Genomic DNA, 20,480 nt, shown 5'->3' with positions numbered 1-20,480 from the left:
GCTGTGAAATGTCAATGTACATCCATATCTGGGCTCTTTGTAGGCCCCAAAAAAGATTTGCTCTGTATCACGGACACCCTTATCTGACCCTGTCTGGCATCACTGATGAAATTCAATTCTGCAATACTATTGTGAAAGACACTAGTCCTTGAACAAACATGTGGCCCATGTGGATGTGTCATGCTGTCAGATGGTAACAAGAACCTTTCTTGGTATGGGATCCAGAGTAAACACAGCAATGAATTCTCTTTCTCTTGTCTGTCTGTGAAGTTAGAAGTAGACGGCAGCCAACAACTGCCTCATTTCCCAGAACTGCTCTTGTAATGTACTCAATAAGAGCATTGTGCTTCATTCACAGCATAGGCTCAACTCTAACAAGCCAAATGACGTAATGTGGTTAATCAGAGAATTTACTACAATCTGTCCCTCTGATCCAGAATCTGCAGATTCTTTATATTAATTACACCAACAACTGCATTTCAATGATACCTTTATTACTTGCTTAGATAAAAACATAGAGAAGACAAACATTTGTCTAATTTTTTATTAAACCCTATTAGTAATGATCCCTTAAAACCTGTGTGTTTTTTTATGTCTCTGGATTTATTTCTCAAGGAGGACAGTAGATGTCTGCAAGGGGATCATGACGCTATGAAAATGTGGACTTGGAATATATGCGGTTCTTGGCCTAGGAAACTGATTGACAGTTGTCCCGAGTAAAGAATGTCTACAGTCTCTTTTCTTGCTCATAATCCCAGCAAGAATTTAGTTGACTTTCGTACCCTTTTCATGGTAACCCATCTCTTTGGATGACAGACCGGACAGCCTCCTGCAGAGAATTATGCAGCATCCGGTTGGTTGGGCTGGAAACATGAATAGGCAGAGGGGATTGAGATGAATAAAAGAGATAACTCGGGAAACTAGGGAGGATTGATGTCGGACAACTTGAACTAGCAGGAAAAATAACAGTGACTTATTACCTGCAACCTTACTAAGTATAGAGAGAGTTTTGACATGTCGATTGTACAGTCTCAGCCATCACCCTTTGGATATCTCCAGAGAGAGAAACATATTGAGCATCATACTAAGGGCCCTAAAGAGAAGAAGCTGTGCAGATGTATGGAAGTTTCCCACAGACAAGCTTCTAATCAGAAAGATGATAACCGCAAATATTCATACAGAACAAAGGAAACTAGTCTAGAAAATGATATAAAAGAAACAGAAAAGTGTTCTGATCCCAAGAGTGTAAGATCTTCAAGGAAAGGAGTCGCTCCCGTTACATCTGTGTCTTCTTCATCTTCTCACAGCAGATCCACAGACAGGGAGCTGAGGGTTCAAAGATCTCTTACCATAGTGGAAGAATTAGATGAATCAGTTTGTTCAGGACTACAGATCTTAGCGAGCGCTCAGCAATTCTGTATAACATCCAAAGCCAATCCGCAAGGTAAGGTATTTTCCAGAATACTTCTTTATTATAGATTGCTTGCACGGAGTCAAACTTGGATTACATGTGAACGCTCCTGGCCATAAAAGGTAAAATTTCCTTTATTTCCAACAATTAAAATAATATAATTATCTATGAATTTTCTGATTAACATGTTGTTGCCAGGCAATAGTTTATAGAGTAAGCATAATGATTTCTAGTGCAAGTCATACAGTAAAATCGCCTGTTTAATTTCTTTGGGTTTGATGCTGAATGCCGCTTATCAAAATTTGATTGGAAAATGTGGATTTTATTTTATTGAATATTAACATGATACAAGAAACGTCCTTATAAAACACTGTATACTTAACGCTCACAACAAAGAAGGTTATAGTTTTGTCTCTTAACCCTAATTGGGTAATCCCACTTCAGACATATTTGGTATATACACAGGATATCTGATAAATGTCTTTTAGCAAGTTATGGAAAGAATAGTCTTCTCTTGATTGTTGTTGTAATACCAACATTTATGAGTGTACAGAGCAGGCATTCACTTAAAGGTGAGTTGGGGTGGGTTCACAGGGTAATAGCCACCTACCTATATTGATTGACAACTCCTTTGAATCCCTCCTCCCTGCTGCTGCTGAAATCTCACACTGCTCAGTACAAGCTGTAGCTGTCAGTGGACATCGGGAGGAGACTGAGTTTTAATTCTCAAAAAAGGATTATACAGCCATTCTGACATGGATTTGTAAAATAAGTACACCAGACTTATGAGGGTCCAAGAAATCTATTTAATAATGTTTGCAGTTTGCATTATGAAATCTGCTGACAGATCTACTTTAAGAACCCTTTACTATGGATGAAAATTAATTCTGGTTGGAAGTCAATAAAATATAGTGCCCCTACTGCTGTCTATAAGAATACAATATGTTGTGTGATGCAAATACCATTTCTAGATCGCCAATATAAATCTTAATTTTTTAAAAAACATTTAGAGCATAGAAAGCATTAAGTATGAATTTCATAAAAATGTAAAGGACCATTCTGAATATTTACTGAACAAAATAGCTCACCAGTTCTGTTATGTCACACCACTAAGCAGGGTATCTGAACAGCCTCTTCTTAGCCCCTGTGCCTCATGATAATAATGTCCCCTATGCTTCCTTATAATAATAATGCCCTGTGTGCGTCCTAATAATAGTAATAAATAATAACGATGCCGCCTGTGCTTCCTTCTAATAGTAATATCCACTTGTGCCTTTTTATTGTAATAATACCCCACATTGTACCACCTTATAATAATGCTCCTCAATCTGCCACATACAGTCGTAGCCGAAAGTTTTGGCAGGTGTGATTTTCATATTGCCCACACCTGTTACTTGCCACAGGTGAGTTTGAACGAGCATCATATGCTTGAAACAAAGTTGTTTACCCATATTTTTGGAAAGGTGCCAACAATCTTTCTTCTTTGAAATAATGCCCCCCCCACACACACAACACACCTATTGTGCCTTATAATAATGCTGTACATTGTGCCTCCTAATAATAATGCCTGGAAAAGAATAAAAACAAAGTATAAAAATAAACCAGTGCTTACCTCACCCCACTCCCATGCCGAGCAGTAATGTCCTCTTCCTCACTGCAGTAACTGGACTGGCAAAGGTGGAGTAATGTCACTGTGCTGCCCGGTGTGCCCCCTCTTGCAGGTCGCAGGCCGAAACAGCCAGCGACCTAACTATGTGGCAAAGCAAGAATCTGTTTTTGAGTAATTTTAAAAGTGTTGTGGGCTTGTAGCCCACTGTTGGACCGGTCATCCGGCCTTTGCAAGAATTGCCAGATGGCCTGTCTTCCCCTGTGGGCTTGTAAACTGTACAGTATAAACCTTCATTTTTTGTTACTTTAAACATCATCACCATTTGGCAGTTCCTAAACTTTTCCCATCCTGGCCACAACTTTGTTCTAATGGATGTCTATGTATGTAAGTAAGAAAATAAGATGATGTCTGACCATAAGGAGAGACTATGTGTCATGGAGATATCAGCCGTCACCTGCTACAATATAGAAACCATACCGTAATAATTTTTCATTTTTGACTAGTGTTTTTCTTTAGTCATAGATATCATTAGTGACAGATCGGGTACGGTGTATCAGCGGTCAGAAGCTTCAGTACTCTGATATCAGTATTTAGCATTTTGGTGGTAGGATTTAGAGCACATTTTTAGGACTTAACTACAAAATGCAAACGTACAAAAATGGTTGTGTAACCCTTAGAGTCATCAAAACCTACAAATCATTACACAACCCAAAATATTAATGAAATATACCTTTTATTGAATACAAACTAATTAATACATAAGAATAAAATGACAAGAAAAAGATCACGCAGGTGAAAAAAGAAAATAAAGCGGGAGGTACAGAAACAAACAGCAGCATCAACCCCTCTCTGGAAGATAATTAGAATAACATGATTATCAATAAAAAACAGGCTATCAATAAAAATTATATTATATAGGTAATAAATTAGCAGTCAAAAAAGTTGATAAAGTGACAGTGCAAATCAATATAGATTACATACAGATACAGAACATGGCCATATAGAGTAGCAGTATAATGGTAAAATAATACTAACAATTGCCCCCTCATAGGTAAGAAAAGTGACAGTGCAAAAAAGTGCACTGGCAGTCCTCATCAAAGCCCTCCTGTGTGGCGAAACGTGCGTCGGACATTCCCAGCGGGGGTCACCTTTACTCTCAGCGGTATGTACTTCCCTCCAGGCTCTATTTAGAGTCGGCCATACATATTATGTAGCTCTCTCGGCGGAAGTCCCTCACCTTTGGGCTGTTCTCCTGACCTTTAGGCTATCCTCTTTTATTGCAAATGTATTCTATGCCATCTATTATTATCCAGGCTTTTTTGGATGGCCATAGACATTAAGTATTTTTCTGTGTTAGCTCTTACCCCTTGACCCTACTAGATATCTGCCACGGTGCTGCTATTAATGATATCAAGGGCCCTTTTGGTATTTTTGCACTTTTTTGCACTGTCACTTTTCCAACCTATGAGGGGTCAATTGTTATTTTACCATTATACTATGCTACTCTATATGGACGTGTTCTGTATCAATATGTACTCTATATTGATTTGCACTGTCAACTTTTTTGACTATTAATTTATTACCTATATAATATAATTTTTATTGATAATCATGTTATTTTAATTATGTTCCAGAGAGGGGTTGATGCCGCTGTTTGTTTCTGTACCTCCCGCTTTATTTTATTTTTTCACCTGCGGGATCTTTTTATTGTCATTTTATTCTTATGTATTACTTAGTTTGTATTCAATAAAAAGGTATATTTCATTAATATTTTGGGTTGTGTAACGATTTGTAGGTTTTGATGACATTTTTAGGACTTGATGAAAGTTTCAACTTGACGGACATTTATAGCGTTTTCCCCTCTACGACAGCACAACTGAGTAATGGACTGTCATTATGCACAATTTTTGTCTGATCATATTCACAGTTCCCCGCACCTGTCTTCTGCTGACAGTAAAGCTCAGATTTCACACCACTTAAAGGATAGGAAAGGCGTCTTCAATAAAACACACACTCCCCAGCTATGAGACATCCATTAATAATAAATCACAGGTGCTGGGAGCAAGTTTGTCTCCCAAGAATGTTCCTGATGCTTTCTAGCCACAAGAGAAGTATCAGATGTCGGGGTGTAGCAGTATAGCAGCTTAGCTTCAATATTTCTCCATAACCTTACAGGTCAATACAACAGAGCTCATGTGAAAAAGGCAAAAAAAGAAAACCGCTTGGCACTACTGACTTCCTCCCATAAATGCTCTATGGGGAATAATATTCATTGCTAACTGCCATAAAAATCAGTGGTCCTCTCTGGTAGTATAAAGTCACTAAAAGCCCCATATAGTAGAAATAAAGATGACGGACTCACCACGTCACCTTCTTTATTGTTTCATAGCAAACAATAAAAATCAGGTGGGAGACTACAGTCAAACAACAGGCCGGGCCCCTAGAAGGGTCTGTAGACATGAAATGGCCGTAGCTCCCCCCCAGTTGTATTGCTTGGTAGGAATCAAAAGATTTTCCACCAACAAGTAAAAAAAACAGCAACAAAGCCCTGCAAAAAGCAACTTAAAAGATGCCAAGAAAGGCTTTTCAGGAATAACTCCACCAACAGGTTTCCTGAAGGGTCTTCTGCGTGCAAACTTCAGTGGGTGTGTCGGCATCTAAAAGACATTGTGTGCACATGCCCCTAATGTATCTCAGTATCTTTTGCATTATTTTGATGGAAAGGTTGTAATTTGAATTTGGTGGAAGCAATGCACTGTGTCACAAGAAAGAGAATTCATATTTCTGTATAGAGCTGCCATCAGAAATATCGACACCCCATATTGTCAAATAATCAGGTCTCCACCATCATCTTCTATATTTTGTAGCCTAGGCCGAATTTAGACGTCCATGAAATACAGTTCCAGAAGGGATCATCATCCGTTTGTGTGCTGTCTGATAAGTGTGAACAGAGTCATATTCTCTAGCAACATTTTTCCATGGTATTTAATTGTTTGGTCCTGCATCTTTTTGTCTTTTTGTTTTGTTTCTATTTTAAAATGTTCAAAGCCTTCTCTTTCACTGGTTTATGGCCTCTGTGTTTATCTTACATAGCATTGCCTGATCTAGCCCAGTGCTAATTGGCTAATTACTCAGTTTGTCCAACTGGTGCTGGCCTCTAGCAGACATTTCATTTCATATATATTCAGCTCTGGCTGGGAATAGCACGCGTGCAATAGATTTTAAGTGCAATAATTACAAGTGCAGTTAGACCATGGCAGTTGGACAGGGCAGGAGACAGGTAAGGTGCATAAAATTTTCATACAAACATGCTTCTTGGTCAGTCATAGTGCATTATGCATTTGTCTTATCAATCTGCTTTTTATTTGTTTTCACTTCTGCTTTCTCACAACTCACCCGCCCTTCAACACATTCTGTGCACTCTCTCTATATCAGCCCCTCCCTTCTCCCCTCTCCCATGTATAACTCTGAGGCTCTACTGACATTCCTCACCCACTGCAAACCATCCTCTACCTCCATACAGCATTCAAAACGTTCATACAAATCATTAGACCACCTGATCTTTCTCTTCTTTCTCCTTTTACTAGTCGCAGGCGACATCTCCCCCAACCCTGGGCCCCCCTCCACTAGCGTACACCACTCTCCTCCAGCTGCATATAGAAACCCTGCTAATCTTATTAACGTTCAGTGCATGCCCTCTCCTATTGATTTCCATTGCGCTCTCTGGAACGCACGGTCTGTGTGTAACAAACTAACTTACATCCATGAATTTTTCCTCTCTAATTCTCTTAACCTTCTGGCTATCACAGAAACCTGGATTCAGCAGCTAGACACCACCGCTGCTGCTGCTCTCTCGTTTGGTGGGCTGAAATTTTCACATACCGCCAGACATGGCAACAGACAGGGTGGAGGTGTTGGTCTGCTCCTTTCCTCACAATGTGCTTTCCAGGTCATCCCCCCGGTTCCCTCACTTATGTTTCCTTCCTTTGAAGTCCACACCATCAGACTCTTTAAACCCTTCTCCCTGCGAGTGGCAGTCGTGTATCGCCCTCCAGGCTCCGCCCGCCAGTTCTTGGATCACTTTGCCACCTGGCTTCCTCACTTTCTATCCTGTGACATCCCCACCCTCATCATGGGCGACTTTAACATCCCCATCGATGACCCCCTCTCCCAATCTGCCTCTCATCTACTTTCTCTAACTTCTTCATTCCGTCTCTCACAGTTTACGAAGTCTCCTACCCATGAAGACGGGAACACTCTGGACCTGGTTTTTTCCAGTCTCTGCTTGCTGGATGACTTTACCAACTTCCCTCTCCCACTCTCGGACCACAACCTTCTCTCCTTCTCTGTTAAGAATTGTCTCCTCACCCGGGACACCCCCACTTACCACACTTATAGGAATACACGTACCATTAATACCCAGCAGCTTATGGACAATCTCCACACATCTTTAGCCCCCATCTCCTCCTTCTCCTGTCCAGACTTGGCATTGTCACACTACAACAATACACTGAAGAGCGCCCTAGATGAAGCAGCTCCTTCTACTCGCAGAAAGATCCGACACAGACAACGGCAGCCCTGGCACACAATGCAAACACGCTTTCTTCAACGTTGCTCGAGGTGTGCTGAGCGTCAGTGGAGAAAATCTCTTTTAGCAGAGGACTTCATCCACTATAAATTCATGCTCAAAACCTATAACTCTGCCCTTCATCTGGCCAAACAATCCTACTTCACCACCCTCATCACTTCAATGTCCAACAACCCAAAACGACTTTTCGAAACCTTAAACTCCCTCCTGAAACCTAAAGCACAGGCCCCCATCACCAACCTCAGCAGTGAGGATCTGGCCACTTATTTCTTGGAAAAAATCAACCACATCCATCAGGACATCTCAGCCCAATCTCCTCAGTGCCTGGATCCCCTTCCCTACTGCACTTCAAGCTCACTAGCCATCTTTGAGCCTGTCACAGAAGAAGAGGTTACCCAGCTCATCGCTTCTTCTCGGCCTACAACCTGCAACAGTGACCCCATTCCTTCACATCTCCTGCAGTCCCTCTCACCGGTGGTCACCACTCGACTAAAATATTTAACCTCTCTCTTTCGTCAGGTATCTTTCCCTCATCATTTAAACATGCCATCATAACCCCTTTACTTAAAAAGCCATCCCTGGACCAGAACTGCACTGCTAACTATAGACCTGTCTCTAATCTTCCCTTCATCTCTAAACTCCTGGAACGCTTGGTCCACTCCCGTCTAATCCGCTATCTCTCAGATAACTCTCTCCTCGACCCTCTACAATCTGGTTTCCGCTCCTTACACTCCACTGAAACTGCCCTCACTAAAGTCTCTAACGATCTACTAACAGCCAAATCCAAAGGTCACTGCTCCCTGCTGATTCTCCTGGATCTCTCTGCAGCATTTGACACTGTGGATCACCAGCTCCTCCTCACTATGCTCCGCTCTATAGGCCTCAAGGAAACCGTTCTCTCCTGGTTCTCCTCCTACCTCTCTGACCGCTCCTTCACTGTATCTTTTGCCGGCTCCTCTTCCCCTCCTCATCCCCTTACTATCGGGGTTCCTCAGGGCTCAGTCCTAGGCCCCCTCCTCTTCTCTCTATACACTGCCCCTATTGGACAAACAATCAGCAGATTTGGGTTCCAGTATCATCTCTATGCTGACGACACCCAACTATACACTTCTTCCCCTGACATCACCCCTACCCTAATACAAAACACCAAGGATTGTTTATCTGCTGTGTCTAGCATCATGTCCTCCCTCTATCTCAAATTGAATCTCTCCAAAACTGAACTTCTTGTGTTTCCCCCCTCTAGTAACCTAACTCTACCTAATATCGAAATTACCTTGGAGGGGTCAACCATAACTCCCAAGCAGCACGCCCGCTGCCTTGGGGTCATATTCGACACTAACCTTTCCTTTACTCCCTATATCCGATCACTCACTCGCTCTTGTCACCTGCATCTTAAAAACATCTCCAGAATCCGACCTTTTCTCACTTTGGAAACTGCTAAAACTCTTACTGTCGCTCTTATTCACTCTCGTCTGGACTACTGCAACTCTCTTCTGATCGGTCTCCCTCTTACCAAAATTTCCCCTCTCCAATCTGTCCTGAATGCGGCAGCCAGGGTCGTATTTATGTCCAGCCGCTTCACCGATGCCTCCACCTTGTGCCAGTCATTACACTGGTTACCCATTCACTACAGGGTCCAATATAAACTCATTGCTCTCACCCACAAAGTTCTGCACCACCTTATATCTCCTCTCTCATCTCAGTCTATCGTCCTACATGTGCCCTCCGTTCCACAAATGACCTAAGGCTAACATCCCCCATAATCCGAACCTCACACCTCCGTCTCCAAGACTTCTCTCGTGCTGCACCAGTTCTCTGGAATGCTCTACCCCAGACGATCCGATTGATGCCTAGCCCCGATGTCTTCAAGCGCGCTTTAAAAACCCATCTCTTTAAACAAGCCTACCACCTCAACTACTCAGTAAACTAACTTTCCCCTGTTCCCTCCTAAATACTATTCAGAATCTGCACCCTACTGTTCATCTGTTTCTACACCCTCCATGCACTCGATAACTGCACTCGGTAATTGAGTATTGCACTTTAACATACTGGCTGATGACCGGATCATACAGCTTTATATGATAATCCCGACTTATTATAATTGCCAGACCTGAAATAACAAGCACTTTCCACCTATTGTGTCCCCCCATTTCCATGTAGATTGTAAGCTTGCGAGCAGGGACCTCACTCCTGATGTAACTGTTAAACTGTCTCACCTTGTATTGAATTTATTGTTTGTACATGTCCCCGCTTAATTGTAAAGTGCTGCGGAATATGTTGGCGCTATATAAATAAAAATTATTATTATTATAAATTATTATTATGACTGTTGAGTTCGAGGCAGGAGACCCGTGGCCGTGGCCAGTCCGGACACGATGTTCCATACTTGGACCGTGTTTCATGGACATCTGAATTCAGCCTAAGTTCTTGTTCACAAATGGCATTTTTTATTCCTTTTATATGTGTGTGTTTTATCGAAAGGAAAAAACAAAATGTTTTGCAGTAACAGCAAAATGAATGAGGTTTCTAAAATCTCACTTACACAGTGCATTATTCTTCTTGCATTTTTTGACCTGTGGTAAGTTGTGGTAGGTCAATTCTTTCAGCGTTTTTACTGCAGTTTTTCCCTATTAAAATCAAAATGGCTTAACATCGAAAGCACAAAAAAAGCGCCAAAAATGGTTATAATAGTCGGTATTTATCATACACAAAAAAATGCATCAAAACACTAAGTATAAATTAACCGTAATTAAAGGTAGAGAGTAACATGTTGTATGGACAGAGACCCCGATTCCAGTGATGTATCATTTACGGGGCTGCTTGCTGGAGTTTTGATAAAATAACAAGATCTAGCAGTTCTCTGAATCCTGAGCTTGGTAAAACCCTGCCCAAATGGTCAGAAAACGGTCAGCGTAGTTTTGCCCTGACTTCTGAAAATTGTGCCATAACACTGCAGCGACAGCATGAACTAGAGATAGTGTAGTAGATGTGACCTGCAGTCCTTTGTAACACCACAGGTAAACACACTGATAACTGTCTAAGTACAAATAACATACAGTAGATGATATTGCAGGCCTGTGTAACTCTAATATTACCACCATAGTGCGACCCTATATGGTGGCACAAGCCACATAGTGCTATACCCATCTGATGTGCCCAGGCAGTAATAATGCCCACCCTTGTGCCCCCTCCACAGAAATAATGCACATTTTGTGCCCCACACAGTAATATGGGACCTTTTGAAAATAGTGCCCCCTCACAGTGATTATCCTCAGTAGTGCCCTCCTACAGCAGTAATAGTGACACATCAATAGTAATATTGCTTCCTCTATGTAAATAGTGCCCTCAATAGCAATCTTGTCCTCTAAATAGTACTGTGCCCCCTTACAATAGTGCCAGCAATGCAATGCTAATAGTGCACCCACAGTATTATCTATGCCCAATTTGTGTTAAGAAAAAAAACTTCAACTCACATTACACAGCTTCCATGACGAGCGATAATGCCGAACCTCCATCAGGCCTTAGTTCTAAAGCAGCAGCTTGTGGTATGCAGCAGTGAATGGTGGAGCAGGGAGCTGATCTCAGCTCCATCTGTAAGGAAGTGAAAGACTTATGTAGCTGAATGCACAGTGGAGCCTAAGTAAACGAACACTGCCATCTAGTGGTTGGATAGTATAAGAACAGGAACAAAAAGAGAGCAAACAGGAACTAGACAATGTGTGTGTGTTGCCAGGTAGGAAGCAGAAACAAGAGGCACAAGATCATGTGACAAGCTGTGTTGCAGTTAGAAAATATAAAAAGCCCCTGAGGCCAGGGCAGAGAATGAATCATCATCAAGACCGATGTCAGGTCAGGTGTGCATTGCTAGCTGGACTGGGTTACAGCCACATCTAAGAGAGTTGATAACTGCAGGATGAGATCTCTGGCTTGACCAAGAAGATGCCCGCTTAAAAGCAGGAGGTCTTCTTAAAGGTACGGACTGACGTGTGAGCAGGAAGTGCAGAAAGCCTTCTTAAAGGGATGGTCATGTGAGTGGGAAATGCAGGAAGGCTTCTTAAAGGGTAATGAACAGTCCAGTGAGCGGTTAATGGGAAATGGACAATCCAGTGAGTGGTTAAAGGGAAACAGACAAACCAGTGTGCAGTTAAAGGGATATGGACAATCCAGTGAGCGGCTGATGATTCGGACGACCTGGTGAGCTGAAGCCCAGAGACTTAGGTGATGATACAGAGAGGCCCAAGCTACGCTCTAGGAGACGGATGCAAGTTGGTGCAGTGACAAGTCAGTATACTATGGCAATAGACTTCCGGCCTAACGGAGAAATAGAGCTGACTCCCTTTGAGGCCTGTTACAGTGATTACCACGACAGATTTGGTGTTTAGGTGATGACGCTGACAACTACCACATAGGCTTTGACATACCATGGACTAAGGTACCATATCATTTGCTATATTAGTTAGTTAACTTTGTGATTCAAAACTGTGTTGTGAAACAAAGATACTGTTTATATACCTAGAATAATAACCCCCAGTATTGTGAACCTGTTCAACGTTTCTCGTAAATCACTAAACCTTTAGACATTTCATTTCTGTTCACCTAAATTGTTTGTAGTAAATAATAATCAATTGGTTCAAGTTACCACTGAGTCTTCATCTTCTGCGCCGTTGAATCCGCGTACCTGTTTATATACCATACATCCTTTGTTGGGATATTTGTCATCCCACCTGGAAGTCTGGAGGGTCTCTCCTAATTCCTAAATGTTCCAGGAGAGTTGACAAGAATGAATTAGCTTATCAGTCAGTTAACCCCTTAAAGAGCGCCGTAACACATTTTTGCAACGGTCATTTAGGGTACTTATTCCACAGCGTCGTTAAAATGAGTCGCTGTGGAATAAGTAAATAGCGCCATCCAGCGGCGGCGATTCCTGCGGGTGTCAGCTGTGTGTGACAGCTGACACTCTGCAGTATCGGCCCAGGAAGGTCTCGATGTCGATTGGGGCCGACTAACCCCTTAAATACCGCTGTCAATCGTGACGGTGGTATTTAAGTTGTTACAAGGGGGTCACAAGACCCCCTTAGTAACCATCGGACCCCCGCAATGAGAATCGCGGGTCCCGATGGTTACCATGGCACCCTGAGATCATGTGATGATCCCAGGGTACGGTGGCCTGTGAGATCCAGCTTATTGCTGGATCTCACAGGCAGAGTCAGGCTGAGTCAGTGACTCACTGACAGGTCTCATAAACTGCAGTACAGGAGTACTGCAGTGTATGAGATCAATGATCAGAATAAAAATTCCACAGTGGGACTTAGTGAAAAAGTAAAAAAATTAAATAAAATATGTAAAAAAAACAACAACACAAAGTGCACACATCACTAAAATCCGTTTCGCCGCTCAAAACACAGCGTTTGTGATTAAACAAAAATACGTGCACATAATTGGTACGGCTGCGTCCAGAACGACCCACTCTATAAAACTGTCATGTTATTTAGTCCGTTTGGCGAATGTCATAAAAATATAAATAAAAACACTCTAAAAATGAAGCTTTTTCATCATACTGACTCACAAAAAAGGGAATAAAAAGGGATCAAAAAGTCGTACATAAAAAAATTATATAAATGAAAACACCAAACCGTTCCGCACAAAACAAGCCATAATATAGCTCATTCAGCAAAAAAATAAAAAAGTTACAGCTTTCAGAATGTGACGATGCAAAATCAAGTTCTTTTTTTGTAAAATACTGTTTTTAGTCTGTAAAAATAGCAAAGCATAAAAAAATATATATATAAATGTGGTATCGCTGTAATCGTACTGATCCAATGAACAAATTGGTCTTGTCACTCTTACCGCACGGCAAACGGCGCAAAAAATAACAGCAATTCAGTCATTGTTTGTTTTTGTTCATTCTGTGTTTGAAAAATCTGAATAAACAGCGATCAAAAATTACTATGCACTAACCTGAAGAATAAATCCACCTTATCACCTTATACCGCAAGGTGAACCTCAAAAAAATAAAAATAAGAACTATTCTGGTACTGCTGTGTATTTCTTCATTCTGCCTCCAAAAAAATCGTAATAAGGCTCGGCTCACATTTATCCTGCGCTCCCCGCTGAGCGCTTACGTTGGAATTTCTGTGTAAATTCACCAAAACCAAAATTCAGACAAAAAACCCAGATGGAGCCACTCACTTATGTGGCCGATGGAGTCCCTTTGGACTGGTCTCTGTTCCAGCGGCGTACCATCATTTTAGGCTTTTTTTTTAGCGCTCAAGTGTGGATGACCACAGATCTGTGCACACTTAAAAAGATGGAGAGGTAGAGCAAATACTCTGGAAAAGTAACAGCTCCTGCCCCCTCAAATAAAATCCAGCGAATTCTGTGCTCCTAAATCCAAATACCCCCCTCCTTCTGAGCCCCACTGTGCCTAAACCGTAGTAAGAGGCCACATGTTTGGCATTAATGTAGCGGGGAAAACACTTAATTTACGGGGTGTATGTCACCAGGAGAAACGTATGGGGGCACTACACTTTATAGGGGCACAATGTCTCGGCACTAAACTGGCATAAGAATAAAGCCTGGCATGGATATCATATAATAGTAACTGCAGCAGTAGATTAATTCATTGAGATGTGTAATTTCTACAATGGGGTCACTTTTGGGGGTTTTCTGCTGTTCTTACACCTTACGGGCTCGGCAAATATCGCCCACAAACTATTCTACCAAAATCTATGCTCCAAAAGTCAAAAAGGGCTCCTTCCTTCTCATCCCTGATGTGTGGCCCAACAGTGATTTCTGATGACATATGGGGCATCATCGCATTCGGGAGAAATAGCATAAATTATGGGGTCCATTTTCTTTTATTACATTGTAAAAAATTAAAAATTTGGGGCTAAAACTACATTTTTGTGAAAAGAATGAAAATTTTCAGTATGACGACCTAATGTTATCAAATTCTGTGTAGAACCTGTGGGTTCAAAATGCTCACTATACCCCTGGATAAAATCCTTGAGGGGTGTAGCTTCCAAAATGGGGTAACTGGTCAGGGTTTTCCACTGTTTAGGCACATCAGGGGCTCTCCAAATGCGACAGGACACCCGCAGACCATTCCATCAAAGTCTGCATTCCAAATGTCACTCCTTTCTTTCCAAGCCCTTCCGTGTAGTTTTTGTTGGCATACGCAACAGATTAGGACTTATTATAAGTGAAAGGAGGACTTTATACTAACCAGACAGCAGATGGCAATAGTGTGTAAACTTATATACTTGCTGTAATATGGGGAGGGAAGCTCTCAATTGTTGGTTGTTTTTACTTCCTGTGTGTGTTTTTTTCTCTGTATGTGTTATGTCAGCAGCACACGGACTGTGTGACACTGAATTGTATCTCATGTTTATCCAGTATGAAGTAAATACTGTTTACTCAAGATATCTTGCTGATTGAAGCTCTCGTAAGTACAGTGGTGACTGTAAGAAGATGCACTCTGCGACAGGTTATGGGCCCAGACACTACAGGCCCGCACTACAAGCCCAGGCAGCAGGATCCCGGTTCATAAGCCCAGATAATGGAGCACACAGATAAGCTCTGTAAACAGAAGGAAATAAATCCAGATACAGAGTGACAAAGGAATTGATGATCCCAGGAGCTGGATATAATTACAGAGAATTCAACACAGGTAGGACATACAGGAACTATCAGCAAGAAAAGAAAAAACAGGAGAATATCTTCAGTACAACTCTCTAAACAAGTAAGACTATATAAAAATGATGAGTAACACAGAACTGAAATTCACAGTAGCTAAACTGAATAGTGAAAATTATCAGTTATGGAAATTCAAAGTAGAGATGTTGTTATCTAAGGATGATTTATGGGAAGTAATTGTTACAGAAAGACCAGATCAAGATAATCAGACATGGGATAAGAAGAATAGACAAGCGAGAGCCACCATTAGCTTATTAGTGGATGATGCTCAATTAATACATATAAGAAATGAAGAAACAGCGAAAGGAATGTGGGAAGCATTAAGAAAACTGTATGAAAGACCTAGCTTGAATCACAAGTTATTTTTATTACGAAAGCTTTACAGTATGAGATTGAGTGCAAATGACGACATGCAGAAGCACATATTCTCAATGATGGAAGTGATATCACAGCTAAGATCTATTGGTGAAGACATTAAAGAAAGTCATGTAGCAGCTATATTATTGTGCAGTTTACCAGATTCGTATACAGCCTTGATAAATGCCCTTGAGACGAGACCAGAAACTGACATTACATTAGATTTTGTGAAAACAAGACTAATAGATGAATAACAGAGAAGAAAAGAACAAAGAAATGATTCTTCTACTGAAAAGGACAGTGAAAACGCTCTTAAAGCTACAGAATTTAAAAAACGCTATAATAAAGAGACAAGAGAATGCTTCAGATGTAAGAAAAAAGGTCATTTAAAGAAAGACTGTACCATATGGAAAGCAGAACAACAAAAATTACAACATAAAAAGCATACACAGAAAGTAAAAAACACAATTTCCGATTCATGTGAGAATAATTGGAATGGCACATTTAAAGTAACAGACAAGAAATCATCACTTGGTTGGTTTATTGATTCAGGAGCAATGAGTCATATGACAAGTGACAAGAATTTCTTTACTGATCTTGATTTAGATAAGAAAGAAGCCATTTATCTTGCAGATGGAAGCAAAATAACCGCAGAAGGTATTGGACAAGGTATGCTAAATTGTTCAAACAAGTTCAGACAAGATTCAAAGATAATTGTATAGGATGTGTTGTATCTTCCAAAATTGGAAGGCGGATTATTATCTGTGAAACGTTTAACAGCAAAAGGACTTACAGTAAAATTCAAAGACAATGAGTGTGCAATTATTGCAGGAAATAAGGTGATAACCAAAGTCAAGGCAGATGAACAATTATATCATTTTGACACACCAAAGGAACAGATGAAGGTATGTACACATGACAAAAACTGTATTCACATGTGGCATAGACGTCTAGGACCTAGACACCCTGACAGTATAAGGGAACTACAGAGAAAAGAATTGACAAAAGATTTAAAGATATCAGATTGCTCAATTACCGTAAGATGAGAATGTTGTATAAAATCCAAAGCCACAAGGATATCTATTCCAAAAGAAAGTGAGATGAAAAGCGAAAGACCATTTGATTTGGTGCACACTGACGTATGTGGACCCATGAAAGTGACTACATCAGGAGGCAATAAATACATGTTGACTTTTATAGACGACTACTCAAGATACACAGTCACATAATTAAGAACAAAAGTGAAGTTTTTGATAAACTTGTAGACTATGTAACAAGATCAAGTAACAAATTTCAAAGGAAGCCAATTGTCATCAGAAGTGATAATGGAGGTGAATTTACAGGTCACAGAATAGAAGATTACTTAAGACAAAATGGAATAGAACACCAGAAAACTGTTCCATACACACCTGAACAAAATGGAGTAGCAGAAAGGAAAAACAGAACTCTAACAGAAATGATAAGATGTATGCTGACGGATTCCAAACTACCAGAGAAATATTGGGGAGGCAGCAATGACAGCTACATATCTACAGAACCGACTTTTTTCCAGAAAACTGACGAAAACTCCATATGAACTGTGGCAAGATATGAAACCAAGTGTCAATCATTTAAAAGTTTTTGGATGTAAAGTTTTTATATTCATTCCAACAGAAAAACGTTCCAAACTTCAAAACAGATCCATGGAAGGAATATTCGTTGGATATAGTGAAAATTGCAAAGGATATAGAATCCTAGATCCCAAAACAGACAGAGTTACGGTGAGTAACAATGTGACATTCATTGAAGATTTAAATGAAGACATAATGATTTCAGTTGAAACAAAAAATGAGAAAAACAATAGTGACATAACTGAAGAAATATCTGATGAGAAAGAAGTAGAAATTAATGAAGAACAAAATACTGAAAGTGAAGAATCACAGCTACAAACAGACACAGAACCAAGACGTTCAATGAGAGAGAACAAAGGAAAACCACCAAAACGTCTCTCATACAAGACAAGCATAAGAAAAATCTATGAGCCTACCTCTTGGGAAGACATATCTAAACTTCCTGAAGAAGAAGCTAATAAATGGATAAAAGCAACAGAAACAGAAATTAAATCCACGCATGATTCAAATACATGGACACTAACAGATTTACCAGAAGGAAGAAAAGCCATAGGATGTAAATGGATTTTTAAAGTAAAATACCAAACAGATGGCACAGCTGAAAGATACCGAGCAAGACTCGTAGCTAAAGGGTATTCTCAAAAATATGGAGAAGACTATGATGAGACATTTGCTCCAGTTGTCAAACACACTGCAATAAGAACTTTACTTACGGTTGCAGCAATGAAACAGATGGAACTGAGACATCTGGATGTAAAGACAGCTTTTTTGAATGGAGATTTAACAGAAGACATTTACATGGAACAACCTCCAGGATTCAAAGATGAAAGAAATCCAAACAAAGTTTGCAAACTACAGAAAAGCATATATGGTTTAAAGCAAGCAGCTAAAGCGTGGAATGACAAAATCACGGAAGTACTTACAAATGAAAATTTTCAAAGAAGCAAAGCTGATCCATGCTTGTACACAAAAAGGCTGATTAATAGATGAATTTATGTACTCATATATGTAGACGACATTTTGATTTGTTTTAAACAAGAAAGGGATAAAGAAAACATTCTAAAAATCCTGAAGCAACATTTCGAAATCAAAGACTTGGGAAATGTGAAACAGTACCTAGGAATACAGGTAGAAAGAGAAGAAGACAGAAGTTTCCTACTGAATCAAAATCACATGATTCAAGACATAACAGAAAAATTTGGATTAAAGGATGCAAAAACAGCAAAGTCTCCAATGGAAACTAATTATCTCAAAGAGATGAACAGTGAAAAAAATATGCTACCAAATAATGAAGAATACAGAACAGCAATAGGAAAACTACTGTATCTAGCGACCGTTACAAGACCAGACATCGCAGCAGCAGTAGGAATCCTGAGTAGAAAGGTATCAAAACCAAATAAAGCTGATTGGAATGCCGTGAAGAGAGTAATGCGTTATTTGAAAGGAACTAGCAATGTTAAGCTGAAATTACCCACAAGTGATAATTGCATTTTAAAAGAATATGTTGATGCAGATTGGGCTGGAGATCCAACTGACAGAAGATCTACCAGTGGACATATTTTTTTTCTCTCAGGTGGACCAATAAGTTGGACAAGTAAGAAACAGTCAATTGTGACACTGTCTTCAACAGAAGCAGAATATGTTGCCGCAGCACATGCGAGTCAAGAAGTACTGTGGTTAAGACAATTGTTGACAGAATTAGGACAACCACAGTTGGAACCAACAAAACTGAAAGAGGACAATCAAGAATGTCTTGTTCTTGCTCAGATGGAAAGAGTCAATCCAAGAAACAAGCATATTGATGTGAAATATAATTTCTTGAGAGATCATCAGGAACAAGGAGTCTTGAAGTTAGAGTATTGTCCTACTGAAGAAATGACAGCAGACATCTTCATGAAGGCGTTGAATGCTGATAAACACCAGAGACTAATAAAAAAGTTGGGTTTGATTGAATAAGTCCTTACTGTTGAGAAAGGGTGTTGGCATATGCAACAGATTAGGATTTATTATAAGTGAAAGGAGGACTTTATACTAACCAGACAGCAGATGGCAATAGTGTGTAAAGTTATATGCTTGCTGTAATGTGGGAAGGGAAGCTCTCAATTGTTGGTTGTTTTTACTTCCTGTGGTTTTTTTTCTCTGTATGTGTTATGTCAGCAGCACACGGACTGTGTGACACTGAATTGTATCTCATGTTTATCCAGTATGAAGTAAATACTGTTTACTCAAGATATCTTGCTGATTGAAGATCTCGTACGTACAGTGGTGACTGTAAGGAGATGCACTCTGCGACAGTTTTCCCCTACATATGGGGTATCTCCATACTCAGGAGCAATTTCACAACAAATTTTGGGGTTGATTTTCTCCTGTTACCCTTGCGAAAATAAAAAAATTGGGGCTAAAAGTACATTTTTGTGGAGAAAATAATGTGATTTCTTAATTTCACGGCTCTACGTTATAAACTTCTGTAAAGTACCTGACAGTTTAAGGTGCTCACCACACATCTAGATAAGTTTCCGGAGGGGTCTAGTTTTCAAAATGGGGTCACTTGTGGGGGGTTTCCAGTGTTGAGGCACATCAGGGGCTCCCCAAACACGACCTGGCATCCGCTAATTATTCAAGGAAACTTTACATTCAAAAAGTCAAATGGTGCTTCTTCCCTTCCGAACCCTGCTGTGCGCCCAGACAGTGGTTTTCCCCCACATATGGGGTATCGGCTTACTCAGGAGGAATTGCACAACAAATTTTGTGGTCCATTTTCTCTCATTCCCGCTGTTATTGGTCCCGTACACGGCACCCCCGCCGATCAGCTATTATCGGCGGTGGCCACCGGCCAGAAGTGCTCACCTGCGGGGCTCCGCCATCAAGTGGTAGTGGCTGCCGCGGTGTACTGCAATTAAATGGTAGGCAGATCTGCAGTACACTGTGGTGGCTACTACCACTTGAAGGCGGAGCCCCGCAGGTGAGCACTTCTGGCCGGTGGCCACCGCCGATAATAGCTGATCGGCGGGAGTGCCGCGTACGGGACACTGGCTGATCATACATTGATGCCCTATCCTATGGATAGGGCATCAGTGTAACAGTAGTGGACAACCCCTTTAAAGGAGTTGTCCGCTACTTTCACATTGATGCCCTATCCATAGGATAGGGCATCAATGTATGATTAGCCGGGGTCCCGCACGCGGCACCCCCGCCAATCAGCTGTTATCG

General features: G+C 40.7%; 1 protein-coding gene across 1 annotated transcript in view; it reads left to right on the top strand.

Moving 5' to 3' along the window:
* Window positions 1-639: 639 nt before the first annotated feature.
* Window positions 640-20,480, top strand: part of LOC141258112 (phospholipid scramblase family member 5-like) — a 35,474-nt gene continuing 15,633 nt past the window's right edge. Inside the window, exon 1 of the mRNA XM_073673119.1 lies at window positions 640-1,444. Coding sequence (XP_073529220.1) covers window positions 1,015-1,444 — 430 coding nt within the window. The 5' untranslated portion in view covers window positions 640-1,014. The remainder of the gene's footprint in view (window positions 1,445-20,480) is intronic.

This window comes from Phyllobates terribilis, unplaced genomic scaffold (assembly GCF_046119375.1).
Source record: "Phyllobates terribilis strain yellow unplaced genomic scaffold, ASM4611937v1 Scaffold_3__8_contigs__length_932513732, whole genome shotgun sequence".
Classification (NCBI taxonomy): Eukaryota; Metazoa; Chordata; class Amphibia; order Anura; family Dendrobatidae; genus Phyllobates; species Phyllobates terribilis.
Note: the sequence above shows the minus strand (reverse complement) of the source record. Positions and strands in the feature narration are given on the sequence as shown.